The 17763-nt window shown below is 56.3% G+C and overlaps 1 protein-coding gene across 3 annotated transcripts; it reads right to left on the bottom strand.

Annotated features, from left to right (window-relative positions):
• Nucleotides 1–8659: 8659 nt before the first annotated feature.
• On the bottom strand, nucleotides 8660–15021 carry ENPP7 (ectonucleotide pyrophosphatase/phosphodiesterase 7). Of its 3 annotated transcripts, none has more exons than XM_081028767.1 (6): nucleotides 14553–14973; nucleotides 13135–13280; nucleotides 11347–11973; nucleotides 10341–10695; nucleotides 9570–9650; nucleotides 8660–9469 (listed from the first exon to the last, which is right to left on the bottom strand). In XM_081028767.1, the coding sequence occupies exons 1-5, from the start codon at nucleotides 14803–14805 to the stop codon at nucleotides 9586–9588; spliced, it is 1446 nt and encodes a 481-aa protein (XP_080884893.1). In that variant the 5' UTR covers nucleotides 14806–14973; the 3' UTR covers nucleotides 8660–9469; nucleotides 9570–9585. The 3 variants fall into 3 exon arrangements, with proteins under 3 accessions (XP_080884893.1, XP_080884891.1, XP_080884892.1); XM_081028766.1 differs by having other exon boundaries at nucleotides 8666–9469; nucleotides 9570–9668; nucleotides 14553–14971; XM_081028765.1 differs by having other exon boundaries at nucleotides 8661–9668; nucleotides 14553–15021.
• Nucleotides 15022–17763: the final 2742 nt, after the last annotated feature.

Here is a 17763-nt window from a genome sequence, read left to right as displayed (position 1 = left end):
ACCTGGACAAATTCCTCTTGCTTCTTTTCCCCTCCCCCCAGGAGTCCTGTTTCACTTCTTCCACTGAATTGTATTTTAATAAAAACATTTTTACGCTTGAAAGTAATCCACCCATCACTCAAGCACAGGTGTCTGCAACAAAATCATAGACATAATTTAAATTTGTTTTATCTCCTGTGATTCTAAGACTCTTTTTTAATTACTCTCAGAGTAATTAAAAAAAATTACTCTGGATTGAATGTTAATACAATTAACCAGTTCATCAACATAAATATAATAACGTTATGGTATATATTGATTTTATATCCGCATAAAAGTTAAATGACTGTTGGACTGCATCTCTTCAGGAGAGGACCGGGGTTGTATGTTTTCAGATGGCTCATGTGTCATTAGATGAATATTACCGATTATTTGAGACGTGGTTCTGAGAAAATTCCATCTCTGTTTTGCATTTTTATTGGCGCAGACTCTGAGATAAGTTGTTTATATTAATTCACACATGGTAACGGGATAGTTTTGTTAAAGCTGCAGTCGCTCCTCTTTTTGAACTTCTTTGGAGATTGAAGCCAAAAGCCACTCAGTGATTTATTACCAAAAACGAAACAAAAAGATGGACCGGATTAGGTGCTCTTCAGGATGGAAAGCATTCCTGCCTCTGGGGCTTGCCTTTACCGCACTTGGGGTAGAGGGAGGCCAGGTCCCTTCTCCGCCCCCAGACCCCCACCTCCTCCCTCCAGCTGCCAGGTGGGACGCAGGGGGTGACTTCAGTAGGTGCGGTCTGGTCTGGGTTAGGAAGTGGAGACGTCTCAGGTCTGTGTGTGTGTGTGTGTGTGTGTGTGTGTGTGTGTGTGTGTGTGTGTTGGTCCCAAGGCGCAGCCCTTCACAAGCCCTCCTCGGGAAGGAGCCAGGCGGTCCCCACCCGGACACCCTGGGAACCAGCCCGTAGCGCATTGGCTGTGCGGGTGCCGGGGCCTCGGGAATGCTGATGCCTGCGCTTCCCGGCGGGATGGGAGGGGGGGGGGGGCGGGGCGGCCGCGCTGACCATTGGGTTGGGGGGTGAGCGCCCCAGGGAGCCGCCCCGCCCTTGAAGTGATCCCGCAAATCGGGGTACAAAGAGGGCAAAGAAACCTGTGGCCTGCTGGTCACAAAGGGCAAGGGAGCACCGGACTGCTTCGCGTGCGTGGACCCAGGTGCGACCCCGCAGCGGCTGAGCCTTTGAGTGTAGCCGCTGGGAGGCCGGTTCCGAGTGCACAGCTTCCCGTGTCGGGGTCCCGAGTGGGTGTGGGCATGTGTGTGTGCGCTGTACGTGTATTTATGGGGTGCGTGGCTGGGATGTAGCGTGCATAGTGTGAGGTGTTATAGGTGTGGTGTGCACACACATGCTCCTCGTGTGCATGTGTGGGGCGTGTGATTTGTGTGTACATGGTGTCTGTAGGATATGTGGTGTGTATAGCGTGCATGTGACATGAATGTACAGCACGTGTGTACCGCGCATGTGCCGCTTGCGGGGTTCCACTTCCAGTTCCTCCTGAGCCCCCAGCTCTGGGCTCAGAAGACAGCGTTGCTGATAGCCAGTGGCACCAGAACCTGTGGAAGCAGGTAACCATGGTAACAAATGCTTTTGCACCCCTGCATGCAGCTGGGGTGGGTGTGTGGGTGGGGGAGTGCAGTGCACTCCCCTGACCCCGGGCGTGGGGGAGAGGAGGCACCCAAGGAGAAGCCCAGGCTGGGGTCTGGACACACTGCCCTCCTCTGTCCCTGCTGCTTGCCTGAGGGGTCAGCTACCTCACTCTGGTCCTCTGTAGGCCTGGGGCTGGGGGGCCAAACGATTCCTGCCATCTGGGGCGTGGGCACAGCAAGGCAGTGGTGTCTTAGGGTCCTGCTGGCTAGAGAGGAACCTGCTTGTTCTAAAGGTGGCCTGGGCCACGTCACAATCACAGTTGTCTGGTTATATGACCTGGTTCGACACAGGCTCATCTTCAGTGGAGAGGAGAGGACCTGGGCCAGCAGCTCATTAGGTTCTGGAAAGAACAGAGGGTGACACTGCCTCAATTCTTACCCAATTTAACAGGAGGAAGTTGGGCTAGACCAGTTCTCATTCATTCTTTCATTTATTCAAACTGTTATCAAGTTCTGTGATTCTCAAGAGTGGTGCCTGGGCTAGCAGCCTCAGAATCACCTGGAAACTACTCAGAAAGGCAAATTCTCAGGCCCACCCAAGACTTACCGATTCAGAATGTGTGTGTGTGCGGGCACCCCACGTCTCTGCAGCATCAGATCTAACAACAATATTTCGAGGCACACTCAAATTTGAGAACCACTGATCCAAGATGGCCTTTGTGCTAAGCATGGGACTATGTGCTCTCTCCCCTCATGAGATCCTACAACGAACCTGGTTTGGAAAGTTCTAGTTCTTTTCTCCCGGTATTCACTTGGGGCTCCATCTAATATTTGAGGAAATGTTCATACTTCTTGATCACTTCCTCAAGGCTGGTCTGAGGAGGAATGAGGCTATCTCAGAGGAGAGGGAGAAGCTGGAGGAACAGGAGGGTCTGAATTCTTCTGCACTTCAGAAGCTGCTGGAGAAAGGCTTCAAGGGATGTTGAGGAACCCAAGGGCGCCGCCTCCTGGTGATGGCACGCAGGACTGGCTCTAAAGGGGGCAGAGCCTCCCATCAAAGGGGACTTTCGCTGTCCCAATCATACACGCTGCCATGCACAAAGTGCCCAATCAGCACGCAGATGTTTCATCCATTACTGCCAGCACCTGGAATGGCCAGCTTCCAAGAAGGGCTTGGGCTGACAGACAGCTATGTGCAGATGACATATATGTGTGAATCATCCCCGGTCATTTCCATGTGACTCCAGAGTGCAGTGCACTGCTGTGTTTCAGCTGGAATTTTCTCCAGACTCAGTTTTGGTTGGGCTGATAGTGAAATAAACTTTGTTCGGTGAAATGCGACATCAGTTTTCAATAGTGTCAGTGGCCAGGAAGGGTACAGGACACCTGAGAAATACAGTGGGATTCTGCAGAAAAGCCTGGGGGAGTCTTTGGACTGAATGCTACCTTCCAGAAGCTTCTCCAGGGCAACCACATGGTTGGAAGGGAGAGGAGGCAGGCAGGAGTGTGGGCAACCTCCAGCAAGTTGGTCTAATCTAAGTTGACCTCTTTTATACATTTTGTCATGTTCACCAGACTCCTCACTTATTATTTAGTCAACGTTTTTCTTTAAATCAACTCATTCATTTTCTTAATTTTAAAAGGAAAAAGTTGAAAATAACAGATGTAAATGGAAAATCAGTAGCAGTCACCCAAACCGGAAGGAGATCATGCAAACAAATACAACGCAAATGAAACGTCATCGTGACATTCCACCAAGAGCTCCGAGCCTGAGGCCTCTCTGTGTTGCCCACGGGAGGTGTTTAAGGCTTAGTCTCACCAACCAGAAACAAGAGAAACAAGAAGGCTTGGAGGTGAGTGGAAAAGGGAGGAGGTGTGCCTTTCTCGCTGCTCCATACCCCGTCTCTGGGGAGCTCCTCAACAGAACACAGGCCTTCCGTGGCCCAGACCCCCCTGTTCAACGCAGTTTGCAAATATATATCTATCTATCTATATCTCTCTCTATATATATATATAGATATATATATATTTTTTATATATATATATTTATATATTTTTATATATTTATATATATATATATTTAAAGATTTTATTGGGGAAGGGGAGCAGGACTTTATTGGGAACAGTGTGTACTTTCAGGACTTTTTTACAAGTCAAGTTGTTGTCCTTTCAGTCTTAGTTGTGGAGGGCGCAGCTCAGCTCCAGGGCCAGTTGCTGTTGCTAGTTGCAGGGGGCACAGCCCACCGTCCCTTGTGTGAGTCAAACCGGCAACCTTGTGGTTGAGAGGACATTCCAACCAACTGAGCCATCCGGGAGCTCAGCGGCAGCTCAGCTCAAGGTGCCATGTTCAATCTTCGTTGCAGGGAGCGCTGCCCACCATCTCTTGAGGGACTCAAGGAATTGAACCAGCAACCTTGTGGTTGAGAGCCCACTGGCCCATGTGGGAATCGAACCAGCAGACTTCGGAGTTAGGAGCCCCGCAGTTTGCAAATATTAACTCCTTTACGAATTAGGACCATGCTATGAGATAGGTACTGCTATGTCTCCCATTTTATAGATGAGAAGACCGAGGCCCAGAGAGGATAGCAATCTGCCTAGGGCCACAGAGCATTGAATTAGTGAGTGCTGAAGTGTGGGATCTGAGTTTGAACCCGGCCATGACACTCAGGGTGGTACCCCGCACACATTCAGCCCCACTACTGCACAAATGGGAACAGCCCCAGGGCAGGCAGCCTGCATTGGCTCCCGAGTTCCTCACACAGGAAGCTCCTCCAGTGAGTCAGTCAACCAACGGGACTCTTTGGGGGTCATTTGTGCTGCCAACCTCTGGGCTGGCAGAATACTTAACGTAGGATGGACCACGTTCTCTCTCTCTCTTTCTTTTCTGTTTGGTAAAGCTAATCAAGAGTGGTCCTCAGCAACCTTAGCCCAGTCCCTGAAGGCAGACTGGGCTGAGCAGACCCCTCTTCATGGGCTCTTAGTCAGGTTGGGTGTCTTTCAGAGACTCGGGGGTCATGGTGGCTAGCCCTGCACCCGCGAGTGCTCACCGTTCCTCGGATGTGGACACGCTTGCATACCCCATCTGGCCCGCTCCACACAGGTAAGTGGGGGTGGGGGAAGACTGGATTTGGGCCTGTCCTGAGTCAGAAGCCTGTGTGGGAGGCCTGGGCAGGGTATCTCCCAGTTTGGCTGCAGGCAGTGGGGATGGGGTGTCCTTTCAGGAAAACTACAGGATGAGGGCCAGGGAGCCAGGACGTTCCAGGAGGGCAGGACCCCAGCTCCGGGCTGCTGGTTAGGCGGCTGTGGAGAGCAGGGTGGGATGGACCCCGAGACCAGATAGAGTTCCAGCCACAGGTAGAAGCAGGGACCCAGCGAGGAGCGGGCGTCCACAGGGCAGGAATAGGCGGATCCTGAGACTCACCCTTCAGAGAAGGCGTCTCGGGTTGTCTGGCTGGATTTGCTGTCAGGAACTGCAGTGGACAAGCTCAGCACACCCCTCACGGGGATTGTCATCCCCACGGCGACCACCTAGGTAGGAGCCGCTGCCTCGTGTGACGTCCTGGGGTAATCTCCTCATCATCCCATCTGTTCAGAGGAGGAAACCGAGCCTGGGGAGGCAAACTACCGCGGGAGCCACAGGTCGTAGTGGGGACAGACTGGAGCAGGAATTGCTCTGACCCCAAAGCCCATGCTCTTAAAAAGTGGTTTTGAATGTGTCGTCCTGGCAGTGGCTCCCTGTCCACAAGTCCAGGGGGCTTGGTGGTGGACAGCGGCCCCTCTGCTCCTGGTCTGGCCACCCAGTGCCCTATCTGGAGCCAGTCAATGCCCACTACTTCCTGAGAGTTCTCCAGGGGTGTGTTTTCTGTCTAGGCGCGCACACACACACACACACACACACACACACACACACACAGACTCTCTCTCTGTCTCTCTCTCCCCTCGACCCTTCCCCCGACCCACCAATGGTGGTCTATTATTTGCCCTGTTTTCATCTTTTGTTTTCTGAACAATGGCTCTTAGAGATTCCAGCTCCCCATCAGTTCACAAAGAGCCTCCTCATCCCCCCCCACACCCTTTTCTTTTTAATGTGGAGCCCACCCTTCTTCCTGGTGGTCCAACCAAGGCTTACCCCCAACTTGAACGAATGGGTTCCCCTGTGTTTGTTAGCCTCCTAAGGAATTAGCAAGTTATTACACTCCGGGACCAACTGGTAAGACCAGCAGGCTTTAGAGAAAAAGGATCGCACCCACGTTGGCTACTGCGACGTCCTAAGGATCGGGTTAGTTCTTTTATTCCCATCGGGCACTTTCTGCCCCCAGTGTCTTCCGGGTGACAGCGGTCCGGGAGCAGGGGCGCGCCAGCCCAGATGGGGATGGGCCCCGCGGGCCCGAAGCTCGAGGGGCTGAGCCTCCCTGCCACCTGCTCTGGTCCCCATCCAGGGCTGGAGGCCGAGGTGGCGCACGGGGTCACGGCGGGGCTCAGCTCCTGCCGGGTGCACCTCCCCGCGCGGGGTTCCCGCGCGCCCCCGCGTGGCCGCGGACAGCGGTGCCACTCGTGGGACCGGTTCTGCGGGGGGTGGAAGGGGAGGAGGAGGGGCCGGAAGGAGGGGGGCGGGGCTGTGCGCTCGCAGACCTACACCTGGGCGGGAGCCCCAGTGCCAGCACCGTAACGACCAAGCACGGGCTGTGGGGACACTGAGACATGCGGTGCCCCGTCCCTGGTCAACTGGGGACACAGGGCCCATCCGTGTCCAGCAGCCGTCCCAGCGAGAGGCCGGGCTCAGGGCCTCTCGGGCAGCCGCTGGAGGCTTCCCGTGGTGGTGGGCCTGCGTGACGAGTGTACGTCGGATTGGGAAGGGAGGGGGTGGGGTGGGGTCGGGCTAGTGGAGGAGATGAAGCAGAGGTGTGGGGAGGGGGGGAGCGGGGGAGAATCCGCTGCGGGTGGGGGGACGGTGGCGCTCACGGCACTCGGTCAGGCTGCCAGGCTGCCGTGGAGAAAGGTCTGTGGGAATTCCTGCCGCTCACCTGGACTCGTGAGGCACGGGGTGGGGGCAGTGGGGACAGGGCGTGGGGAATGATTGGGGGGCTTTAGACCCTTCCCCCAGGGCTGGCACTGGAGGGGAGGGGGTCATGCCTTTCCTGGGGGCCTGGACACACACATTGCAGACTCGGAGACAGGAGTGCCTGCCCCTGACACTATGCCTCCTGCCATCTAAGTAAGGCGGACTCTGCTAAGTGACAGTGAGGGGCTGCCACGGTCCTTTGACTTGTGGGAAGTACTTTGGGCTCTGCCTTTGGAGTGAAGAAACTGGCCCGCAGGACAGCTGCCTGCGTTCCAAACTGGCTTCACCATCTGAGATGAAAAACCCAACCGTGGAGCTTGTCATCAGGCTCTGAGCCTGTGCTGGGAGAGCTGGCTCTGTACATCTCTTCCCACCTCTGCATTCTGTGACCTCATGCTGGGAGCTTGAAATCAGCCCTGGGGGTGGGGGGTGGGAGCACTCCCACCACAGAAATGGGCAAAGGCTGTACCTCGGGGCTTCTTTTCCTTGTGGTCTGGAGAGCGGGTTTGCTAGCACACCACTGTAGCTGTCCCCAGAGGGAACCCCCCTGAGAATGTGTGCCGGGATTCACACGGGCTTCCCTTCCTTACGCTGTAATTTCCTGCAATTTCCCATGAAGTCTGAGTCGTGAGGTTTGCTGAGCCCATCTCTCGGTCTTTGTGGGTACAACTGTAGGGCTAGACACTGTGACACCCTGCCTTGTCCTGGAAGGCTCACCTCATGGACCTGCACCCCGCCCTACGCTCGTGATGTAGTCTCAAGTCTGAAGCTCTAACTGGTGGTTAGGGCTCTGTCACTTTGGATGCCCTTGGACTAGCCAGCTAACGTCCTGGGCTCTGGCATCCTTGTCTGTGTAAGGGAGAGTTGGCCCAAATGGTCTCTGGTCCTGTCAGCTGGGCAGTGAGTGCCTCCTGCCCTCCCACCCCTCGAACCACTCCTCCCTTCAGGCCTCTGTCCCAGCCCACCGGCCTCTTCTCCATCGATGCCACCCCCAGCCCCTCACATCTCTGTCCTTCCTGGGCAGCTCAGGCCCTGAACACAGACACAGGCTTAATTTCCTTATTTTCTTCGCGCTTCACTCCAATCTATCCACAAACCTTGAGACTCAGGCCCTTTAAAGGCAACTTGAATCTGTCCGTTTTGCACCATCTCCACCCTGCCACCAAGATGTCCTGCCCAGACCCCCGAGTGACCTTCTAACTGGCTGTACCTGCTCCGTTCCTACGCTCCTGCCTGGCGTTCATTTAATTATCCACGTCAGGTCACCGTGTGTCCCTGTGTCACCTCGCCAAGGGACGCTCCATGGCCCATAGGGTAACCTCCTGACTCTGCTGCGTGGCAAGCTCGTCCTGTAGCCTCCCTTGAACACCAGCCTTCTTTTCCAGAAACGCCTGCAGTCAGTCCCATCATGGGCCCTGTCACTTGCTCTCCCCTGCCTGGAATCTTGTCCCCCAGGGCCTGGTGTGGCCAGCTTATCCTCGTTATTCAGGTCTCACCCCAAATCCCCCTCCTCAGAGAGGCCATTCCAGGCCAGGTGACCAGGTGATCTGAACAGCACTCGCTCCAGCGCCTTGCCCTCTCACAGCCCAGTCCTCTCTCAGCCATTGTTCCCTTTGTATTATCTGCCCCCCCTGGCCCCTAAAAGACAAACTCTGGGGTGCAGGGCCCGGCTGTCTGGTTCATCGTGTATCTCCAAAGACCAGAGCAGAGCCTGACACGGAGTGGATTTCCACTGTGTAGTTTTGGAATGAAACAATGACTTGCTTCTGCTTTGGCCAGAGAGTTGTGAAGCCACAGGGCAGAAACAAGGGGGTCTGTCCCTCAGCAAGCCAAGTCCTCTGAGCTGGCTCCCATGAGTTCCAGGAACCCTGCCCCTGCAGCTCTCCTCCCACACCCCACTGTCATGTCCCGCGCAACACAGGGCAGTGAGAGAACGAGAAGGGGCGGCAAAGGGTTAAGAAAGAAACAGAAATCAAGAAAGTTATGAAATGGGGCCAAGGGTCTCCCAGCCTCAAAGGACTGAGAACTCCGAATCGGGCCGCCTTCTGGCTTTTATTGATGTACACACAGGAAGTAGTATTGTTTTCTCCACAGTCTGTGAGTCTCACACATCATACCAGAAAACTGATTCAAATCATCACCCTTGCCTGCAAACAGCCAGAATAGAAAGTCCCATGATGTCTTAACAATTATGATATGTGCCTCCCCAGGGACAAATCCTTTATGCTGAAACTTATTAAGAATGGAAGGAGAACTGATGTTATCACATCATTGGCTCACTTCCCAAGCAGGTTGTGGGAAGGAATATAGCCACATGGGCAGAAGCTCTCCTTAGCCGGGGGAAGGTGGGAGCTGTGCCCACCTCTATCGACCCCGGGAGTTCTCCTGGTGGTCCCCACGCGGTTCCGCCTGGCTTGGGTTGTTCCTCCCGTGAGGAATCTTACCCGTCATTGGCTGACCAACCATCTTTTGGGGGCCAAACAGAGAGACATGAGGTGTAAGCAGAAAGGTGAAGCAAAGTCCCTGAAAGGAATAGTCTCACAGACTCTTCTTTTTCTTCAGGGATAGGCATGAGGGGACAGACGGTTAGGCTGCTGCGTGACAACACCCCACCATGCACACGATGGCTTCTGAGGTTTTCCTGGGTCCCCGTGGAGCATGCAGGCAGGACGGGAGGAGGCTGGGAGGATTCCAGGCTCATCTGGGCTGTCTGCTTTGGAAAGATCTGCTCCAAGTCTGATTTGAGAGGCTGAAGGGGCCTGCCTGGGATCCTGAGGACTGACTCCTCTGCAGCAGAGTGGGGTCCGGGTGTATGGGGGGGGGTCCGTCAGGCTGGCGCCTCAGGGAGCGTGGCCCCATCCTCCCCAGCACCTCCTGGCCCACTGACCTGGAGCGATGGGGCATTATGCGACTTTGGCCAGAAGAATTACAGCTGCCAGCAGTCCCGTCACCAAGGAGGGCCGGCCACCTGGCAGGAGGACAGACTCTAAGGAAAGTTGGAGGGTCCAGTGAATGAGGGAAGTGAGAGCATGCCATTTACCCCAACTCATAGACGATGGGCAAAGTGCCCCCGAATGTTCCCACGAGCCCCTGAATCCATCTCTCACCAGCCCTCTTTGTTCACCTGCCCCAGCTGCACTGGTGTCCTTGCTCTCATCCTGCGTGGCCCCTCACAGCTCACGCTCAGCAGGGCCTGCCCCCTCCACTAGGCCCCCACTGTGGTCTGCCACTCTGTCAGCTTTCAGGTGACCTTTGCCCCTGAGACAGGTCAGGGTGGGGGTGGGGTGGGGCTGGGGGAGGCTGACAGGCTGACTCCAGGAAGGTATTCCTCATGTGACCATGCGGAAGCACAGGTTCCATGGGACCAGGAGCCGGCAGGGGAACTTCCCCAGCAAAGGCCTGTCCCCTGGGCAGACCACCCTCTCCTCTGGCCCGCAGGAGCCCTGTCTTAAACACGCTCTTCCTCCTGCGCTGCCGAGATGCGCAAAGTACACTGCACAGAGTCAGGTGTCGTGGGAATGTCAGGGGACGGAGATGTGCCCAGAGCCAGGGACGGGCAGAGAAAGCACCCCTGTGGCTGGTGGGGCACCCTGTCCACGGTGGTGCAGGTACACCCATCTGGTGTCGAAATGGGCCCAGGCAGAGGGGGGCGCCTCACCTGAGTGGGATGTGGGCAGCGGGGTGCTGAGGTGCCCGTTGGTCTCGGATGTGCGCGTGGGCAGTGGGGTGCTGAGGTGCCCGTTGGTCTCGGATGTGCGCGTGGGCAGTGGGGTGCTGAGGTGCCCGTTGGTCTCGGATGTGAGCATGGGCAGCAGAACGTTGAGGTCCCCGTCATTGGCCTCGGGCACGATGCCCAGCAGCTTGCACATGAGCTCATACACATGGACACTCTCGAAGGGCTCCACCTCCAGACCCCTCTTAAAGCTGGGGCCCACAGCCCGGAAGATGGTCTGCATGTCCATGACCTTGTTGTCGAAGCCGTGCTCCCCGTTGTTGAACTGCACGTTCACTCTCTGCCGGGGCAGGGTTCTGAGTGCCTGCTGGGACCCCAGCCCACCCGCCGTCTCCCCCGGAGCCCCCGGCACCCCCTGCAGCATTGGCACAGGTCCCCTGGAAGGAGTTCAAACATGGGGCAGGAGGGATTCTGACCCTGTGTCTCTGAATTCTGAGCCTTAAAAGGTCAGTGGCCCAAACAGAGAGCCTCTGCAAAGACCCTGTGACATAAATGGAGACCCCAGTGAACAGCGTGCCACCGTCAGCCTCAGGCCACGCCAGGGGCTTCTCCGTGAATGCCTGCGCCCAGCAGTGCTTCCTTTCCCAGGTCCCCTGCCCCTTTTCTGCGTCTTCCTTCCCCTTCAGACACCCGTGGCTCTCTGCTGATGGGAGACGAGGCTCCTTACTCTGCCTCTCCCGTGTCTCTCTTATGGCTGATCTGCTCACACTTGACCCTACACACAACAGCACACACAGACACACACATAACACATGCACACACATATGTACATGCACACACACTCCTGTTGTATAGTGTGGCTGTGTCCCTTTGGCGAATGCCCCTCACACTGGGGACTAGCTAGAAACTGGGGGTGCTTTTTACAGAGATGGAAAGAGACCCAGCAGCCCAGGGAAGGAGCCCCCAACCATGCATTCCATAGGCAACTCACCCCGTGGATGACGTAGCCAGGGTCACTGTACATGAGCAGGGGGGTGATCCTGGGGTTGTTGGCGTAGTGAAAGGACTTGGGGAAGGACTCCTTCTTGTAGACGTGCAGCCTGGGGTGGGCGTCCTTGAGGGCCTCGTACACCTTGTCTGCCTTCCCTTCCTTGGGGAGCAGCATCCCGTTTGGTCCGTAGTCCAGGAGCTCGAACTCAATGTCCTTGAAGGTGAAGTTGGGGAACTTGTGGAATTCCACCAGCTCGCTGGCGTTCTTGTTGACGGTGCTCATGCCGTGGTCGGACGCGATGATCAGGTTGAGCCGGCCCTCGAGGCCACTGCGCCTGATGCTGTCCCGGATGTAACCCACCGTCCTGTCCACCTGCACCACCATCTCCTTTCTCTGCTGGGAGTCGGGGCCGAACTTGTGGCCTGTGGAGTCTGGTTCCCCAAAATAGAGTGTGACCAGGTCCAGGCCCTCCTTCGTGAACCACGTCATCACGGTGTCAATGTTGGCTCTCCACTCCTTCTCATCTTTGTAGTTGTGCAGGATACCTTCCTTCCGGCTCAGTGTCACGGCCATGCCTTGGTAGGTGACATTGCCGCCAGGGTAGAAGAAGGAGCCGGTCTTCAAGCCCTGCCAGGGAAGGCGGCATCGCTCTGGTTTGTCCCCGGCTTGTCCCATGCCTGCTGATACATGTGCCCCCTCCTTCCTGCTTCTCTGTCTGCCCACACGCTCATCCCCTCCCCTAACTGCTACCACTAGACCGTTTATCTTCCTCGCTCTTATCTTGGGTCTGATACGATTTTATAGAGGAGAGAGCAGGTGCCCCATGGACTCGGCACTAATGAAGTGGATATGCAAGTGTTCCCAGGTATGCAGTGTCCTCATCATCACGGGTCCCAGGCCTGTGCCCCAAGGCTGACATGCCCAGAGAGTACCCCCCTTCTGGCCTGCAGCCCAGCCTCTCCCCGCTCTATTCACATTCTGGCGTGTGTCATGGCCCCTTCACCCGTGTCCCCTCGCCCGCCTTTCCAACCTTCAACCTGGCCATCAGTCCACCTTTCCATGAACTGACTGCTGCTTTATTTACAAATCCACCTGTCCTTCTGACCTTTCCCCAGGTGCCCAGGCTGCCCGTGCACACCCCCACCCCCACCCAGGCTATTTCATTTACACTGAGTGTCATGAGATGCCAAGTTCTTGGCTTTGGCTTTCTGCTTTGGGTGCAAGGGGACTCAGACTTGAGTGGCGCTGTCCACTGGACTAGAAGCCACACCTCCGGGGCCAGGGAGCTCCCAGAACATTGCAGGATGGGGGAATTCTTGGGCTGACACCACACCCCACCCACACCTTTTATTTTATCTTTGCCCCTTAGAATTTAGCTACTCAGCCTCAGGGGCACGAGGGAAGGAAAAGGGACAAAGTCGTTTTATTGTTACATGCTTTTTTGTTGAGATTTTTCTCTGTGTGACCCCCCCAGCCCACCCCCAATGCCAAAGGGGCCAAAGGGTCCAAAGGTGTAGTTTTCTCAGACGGGGAGGATGGAGCCATCCCTCTCTGTCTTAGGGCTCCAGGGAGGACCTAGCAGCGCTGTGTAGCTCACTGTCCAGTCCTCACGAGCACCCAGCTACCCCTCCCTCGGGACCCCATTTAACACCCCTCTGTGTCAGGAACCCCGGGACTCCCAGGGTGGGGAATGGCTCTGCTGTGGGGCTCAGGTGGTCACAGCCTTTCCTGGCCAGCCCTCTCCCGCCTCCCCGTCTGCCATCCAAGTGGCTGTGGGGGCAGCCTTACCTGCCTCTGCGCCGTGATCCAGATGGGCACGCTGCCGTTGTCCCACCACCTCTGGACACCCAGCGTGGCGTGGTAGGGCAGCTTCACCTTGCTGGTGGTGTTGTAGTACATGTTGTGGACCACACCATGGTTCTCGATGTATTTGCCTGGGGGGAGGAGGAGGCGGGGGGAGGTGGGCGGGCACACAGTCACACCAAGGGCACTCAGGCAGTCTTTGCCACGCGGTGCCAGTGGGCCTGGGGTCGCAGTCACAGCACGTGTTCTGTGGCCTAGCGGTCCTGCTCCCACGTGTGGCGGGGCACCCTGCAGCTAACCGTGCACCTGTGAGCAGGGGCACATCACTTGCAGCAAGCCTGATTTTAGCACAAGATAAGAAGACACCTGGGTGGCTCTTAGGACGGAACTCAGGAAATAAATTACGGTCCCGCCATAAAATAGAATCCTAGGCAGGAATTTAAGTGAACCAAGGGGAGCTCCAGGAGGTACCTTTTAAAATGTGCTTTTTGCAGGGGAAATGCACGCACGTGAGTTCAGAAGGAGGACCGAAGATGATGAGTATGTCCCCAGCCTCCGCCTCCCATCTGCAGTATGTTAAATGATGTGGAGAAGGGAGAAGCAGGTGGGGTGCCACCATTTGTGTGTATCAGGGCTGTGGTCATAGAAACGCTGCTGTGACGATGAGCCATCTGTACTGAATCGTGTCCCCCCAAAATCATGCCCCCCCAAAACCTCAGAATGTGCCTTGTTTGGAAATAGGGTCATTGCAGATGTGACTGGTTAGGTTGAGATGAAGGCCTTCTGAATTGGGGGGAGGGGTTTATAGCTACTGACAGGTGTCCTCACAGGAAGAGGAGAGACATACACAGCGAAGTCAGCCACGTGACAAAGGGGCCAGGCATTGGAGTGATGCGGCCACAAGCCAAGGAACGCCTGGGCCCCCAGGACCTGGGAGAGGTAGGAAGGATCCTCCCTTAAAGCCTCAGGGGTTGTGTGTGGCCCTGGGACACCTAGATTCTCATTTGCAGGCAGCTGGGGTGGGGGCAGGGTGAGCAGCTGAGAGAGAGCAGGGGCGTAGGGCTCATCTTGTCCACCTTTCTGAATCCCAGCCACACTCACCTCCTCCAGGAGCCCTTCTGGGTTGCTACCCTGCTGTTGTCACCATTTAACATGAGACCACTGGTTGTTTTTATTTACCCTCTATCAGTTGCCACCAATGGTGAAGGTTATTGACAATCCCCTTGGCTGTGCTGTGTCTCCCCAGTGGGAACGTCCCCTCCTTGTTTCACCTTTGTCCCTGCATGGTGACCCCGGGACACGGCTGTGTGCATGCACTGGGGATCCTTCTGTTGGCTTCCCTGGTTTCTCAGTGCCTCCCCCCCACGGCCCCCACCAGGACCCACCCCGAGGCTAACACTCACCAGTCACCAGGGTGAAGTGGCAGGGGCTGGTCATGGTGACGAAGGCCGGGGTCATGTAGCGAGCTTTCACCCCGTCGAGCGCCATGGTGTCCAAGTTGGGGGTGTCCACGTCCTGCTCATAGTCCCAGCGGAAGCCGTCGAAGGACACGAGGAGCAGCTTGTTCCGGGACCCCTGCCGTTGGACAGGCGCCCCGATCCCTGGAGCCAGGAGGGTGGCCCAAGCCACAGCGAGGAGGAAGGCTGAGCGTCTCATGATGGGTTCTCCAGACTCACAAATGCCCAGGCAGTTTCCTGCTGAGGAGCAGAGCAAAGTCCCAGGGTCACCCACACTGCTCTTATCCTGTGAATCTTTCAAAAAGAGACTGAGCACATACGAGCGTCTCAGAAAGAGGCCTCTGCTTGCCCGTGTCTGTGCCACCCCGGCCAGGCCCTCACAAAGCACCCGCCTTTATTACCAGTGGCGCCCTCTGGCCTAACGCTCCTCCCTCCTGAAGTACGTAGGTCCTCAGGGGGGAGGGTGGGGACCAGTGCCCGAAGGCTTGGAGAGCAGAAGGGGGCTCACTCCATTGGGATGGCCTGTGTCCCCACCCTAGCTCTTGTAGCAACTCTTGGAACCTGTGCCCTGCTCACTGTGACCACGGAGCACCCGGGTGAGGGGGGGCCCCCCCTTACTAGCCTGTAATTTGGGGAGGACTTTGGGGTACATGAGTGTCGCCATGCAGCAGCCTAGCCATCCGTCTTCTTGTACCTGCCCCTACAGGAGAGTCTGTGAGACGGATCCTTTCAGGGACTTTGCTTCACCTTTGTGTTTGTACCTCAAGTCGCCCTGTTGGCCCCAGAAAGATGGCTGGTCAGCCAATGATGAATAAGATTCCCCACGGCGGGGGGACAACTCAAGCTAGGTACAGTTGAGTGGGGGCCAACAGCAGAACCCACGGGGTTCGTAGAGGTGGGCACAGCCCCTCACCTTCCTCCGGCTAAGGAGAGGCTCTGCCTCGGTGGTTGCATTCCTTCCCACAAACTGCATGAGAAGAGATTCAAGGAGGTGCTCTCCCTCTATTCACATGCATAAAGGTTTTGTTTCTTGGGGAAGTACAGACATCCTGAGACTTCTGGTTCAGCTGCCTGCAGGCAAGGGTGATTGGCTTGAGTCAGTTTCCTATTATGATGTATGGGATTCACAGATCTTGAGATTGACAAGCTTTATCTCCTTTCCTTCCTCACCTAACTAATAAAAGCTAAAGTGTAGGCCCGATTAGGCGCCCAGCTCAGACCTTGAGGCTGCAGGTCCCTTGGCCCCCACACTTAAACTCTATTCATAGCTACTGTCTTTTCTTAACTCTGTGCCGCCCTCCTCGCTTCCCACAACCCTCGTTGAGCGGGACACGACAATGGGTCTCAGGCCTGCTTGGGCCAGGGCTGTGAGGTGGGCTTCCCGGGGTCCGGGAACGGAGGACCAGCAGCTCAGCCCAGGCTGGCCTTCTCCACGGGGAGCCCCAGACTGGGGGAGCACCTCTTCCCCTCCCTGCTCGTTTGAAGGGGCCTCCCGGGATGGGGCAGGCGGAGAGCCATACGGATAGCCCGGATTAGAGCCGGCCAGGCCTTCCTGTTTGGGCCCTGTGGATGCTCAGAGAGGACACACGGGCACGGTGATCCCATTTGATGGACTTCGCCAACAAGGCGGTCACCTTGTGCTCATGGGGGTGGGGGTGGGGCAGAGGGGCCCTGAGTTCAGGGTGCTGTTCTCTCACTGCGTGCCACCCTCCCTCCCTCCCTGTGAAGCATGTTCTGTGTGCCAGGCACCGTTCTAAGTTCTGGGGACACGGCAGCGAATGAGACAGTTGGTATTCCTGACTTCTTTCACTCTGGATGAGGACACAAAATAAGATGAATAAACAAATCAAACAGTAAAATAGTCATCAAAAAGAAATAAAGCAGGAAGAAGTGATGGAGCGTCTGCAGGGAGCAGGGACGGGCGTGGGGGGTGCAGGCCCCATGGATGGGCCTTGTTAGAGGATGACGGGTGAGGGGGTGATCCTGGGGTCACAGCTCGGTGTCGGAGTCAGGTTCAGGTTGGGGGCGGCAGGACCCAGGGGTCCCTGGTGAGGAGTCCCGCATTCTTACATGCGGGGGGTGGAGGGGCATGTGAGGGTTTAATCAAGGGAGTGGCATCAATTGACCTAACATTTAAAAAGACGGGCCTCCCCATTTGCAGGTTGAGGGCGCTTGGCAGGAGGAAGGAATGGATGTTGGGTGCAGGGCTGGGAGGTGACTGCTGGTGTCCGGGCAGGAAGTGGTGGTGGCTCAGACCAGCGTGGTGGCGGTGGGAGTGAAAGGTGAGGAGGGAATCTGGAGGTTTTGCTTAAAGGACTTGTTGCCAGATTGCACGAAGGGGAGACTTCTGTTTCCCGCCTGAGCAGCTGGACGATGGTGTTGCCTATGATCAGGAGGTCAGAGGGGTGGTCACGGGGGACAAGGGACGGCAAGCGAGGTGGAGGAGGGGGAGTGCTCAGGCTTGAGGCTGCGAGGCGGGCCACGGAGGAGCCTGAATTTTATGCTAATTGTTTTTCTAATATCTGTTCTTCCCATCTCCCATAACAAAATGGCTGCCGAGAATAAAGACTACACTTCCCAGCATCCCCACAGCGAGGTTTGGCTGTATGACTACATCCTGGCCAATGGGACCAAAGAAAAATGTCATGCGACAGCCCCAAGCCTCTTCCACACCCAGGTTTGCTCCCCTTCTTTTGTGATTCTTGCTCCCTCTGGTGCCTCAAGCTCAGAGGCTGCCCGAACCTCGATGATGAGGGGCTCCCCAGGGAGGGCCCACGAAAGGAGCCTCGCTGCAGCCCCACACAGAGAATCACGCAGTCCGTCTTGGGTTTTCTGTCACTCTCAGCAGGATTGTCACTCTCAATCCAAAGCAATAATAGAATGATGGCTCTGGGAGGCATGGCTGCATTTAAGCCGGGAGTGACATGACAGACGTGCTGGCTGCTGCGTGGGCAGCAGGGATGAGTTAGTGGCCAACGCAGGGGGCCAGGGGCGAGGCCCAGGCCAGGGGCACAGACCTGGGGTGTGATTGGGGCCAGAACTGGTCCTGGTGGCCGGTGGGAGTGGGGTGCTGCGAGGGAGATGACTGATTGTTTTCACCTTGCGCTTTCTCTGCTGGCGCGTGGGGATGTGGGAATTCCGGCCTGCTCTCCCTCAC

This window comes from Rhinolophus hipposideros (assembly GCF_964194185.1).
Source record: "Rhinolophus hipposideros genome assembly, chromosome: 20".
Taxonomy (NCBI): Eukaryota; Metazoa; Chordata; class Mammalia; order Chiroptera; family Rhinolophidae; genus Rhinolophus; species Rhinolophus hipposideros.
This window is presented reverse-complemented; position numbering and strand designations above follow the sequence as displayed.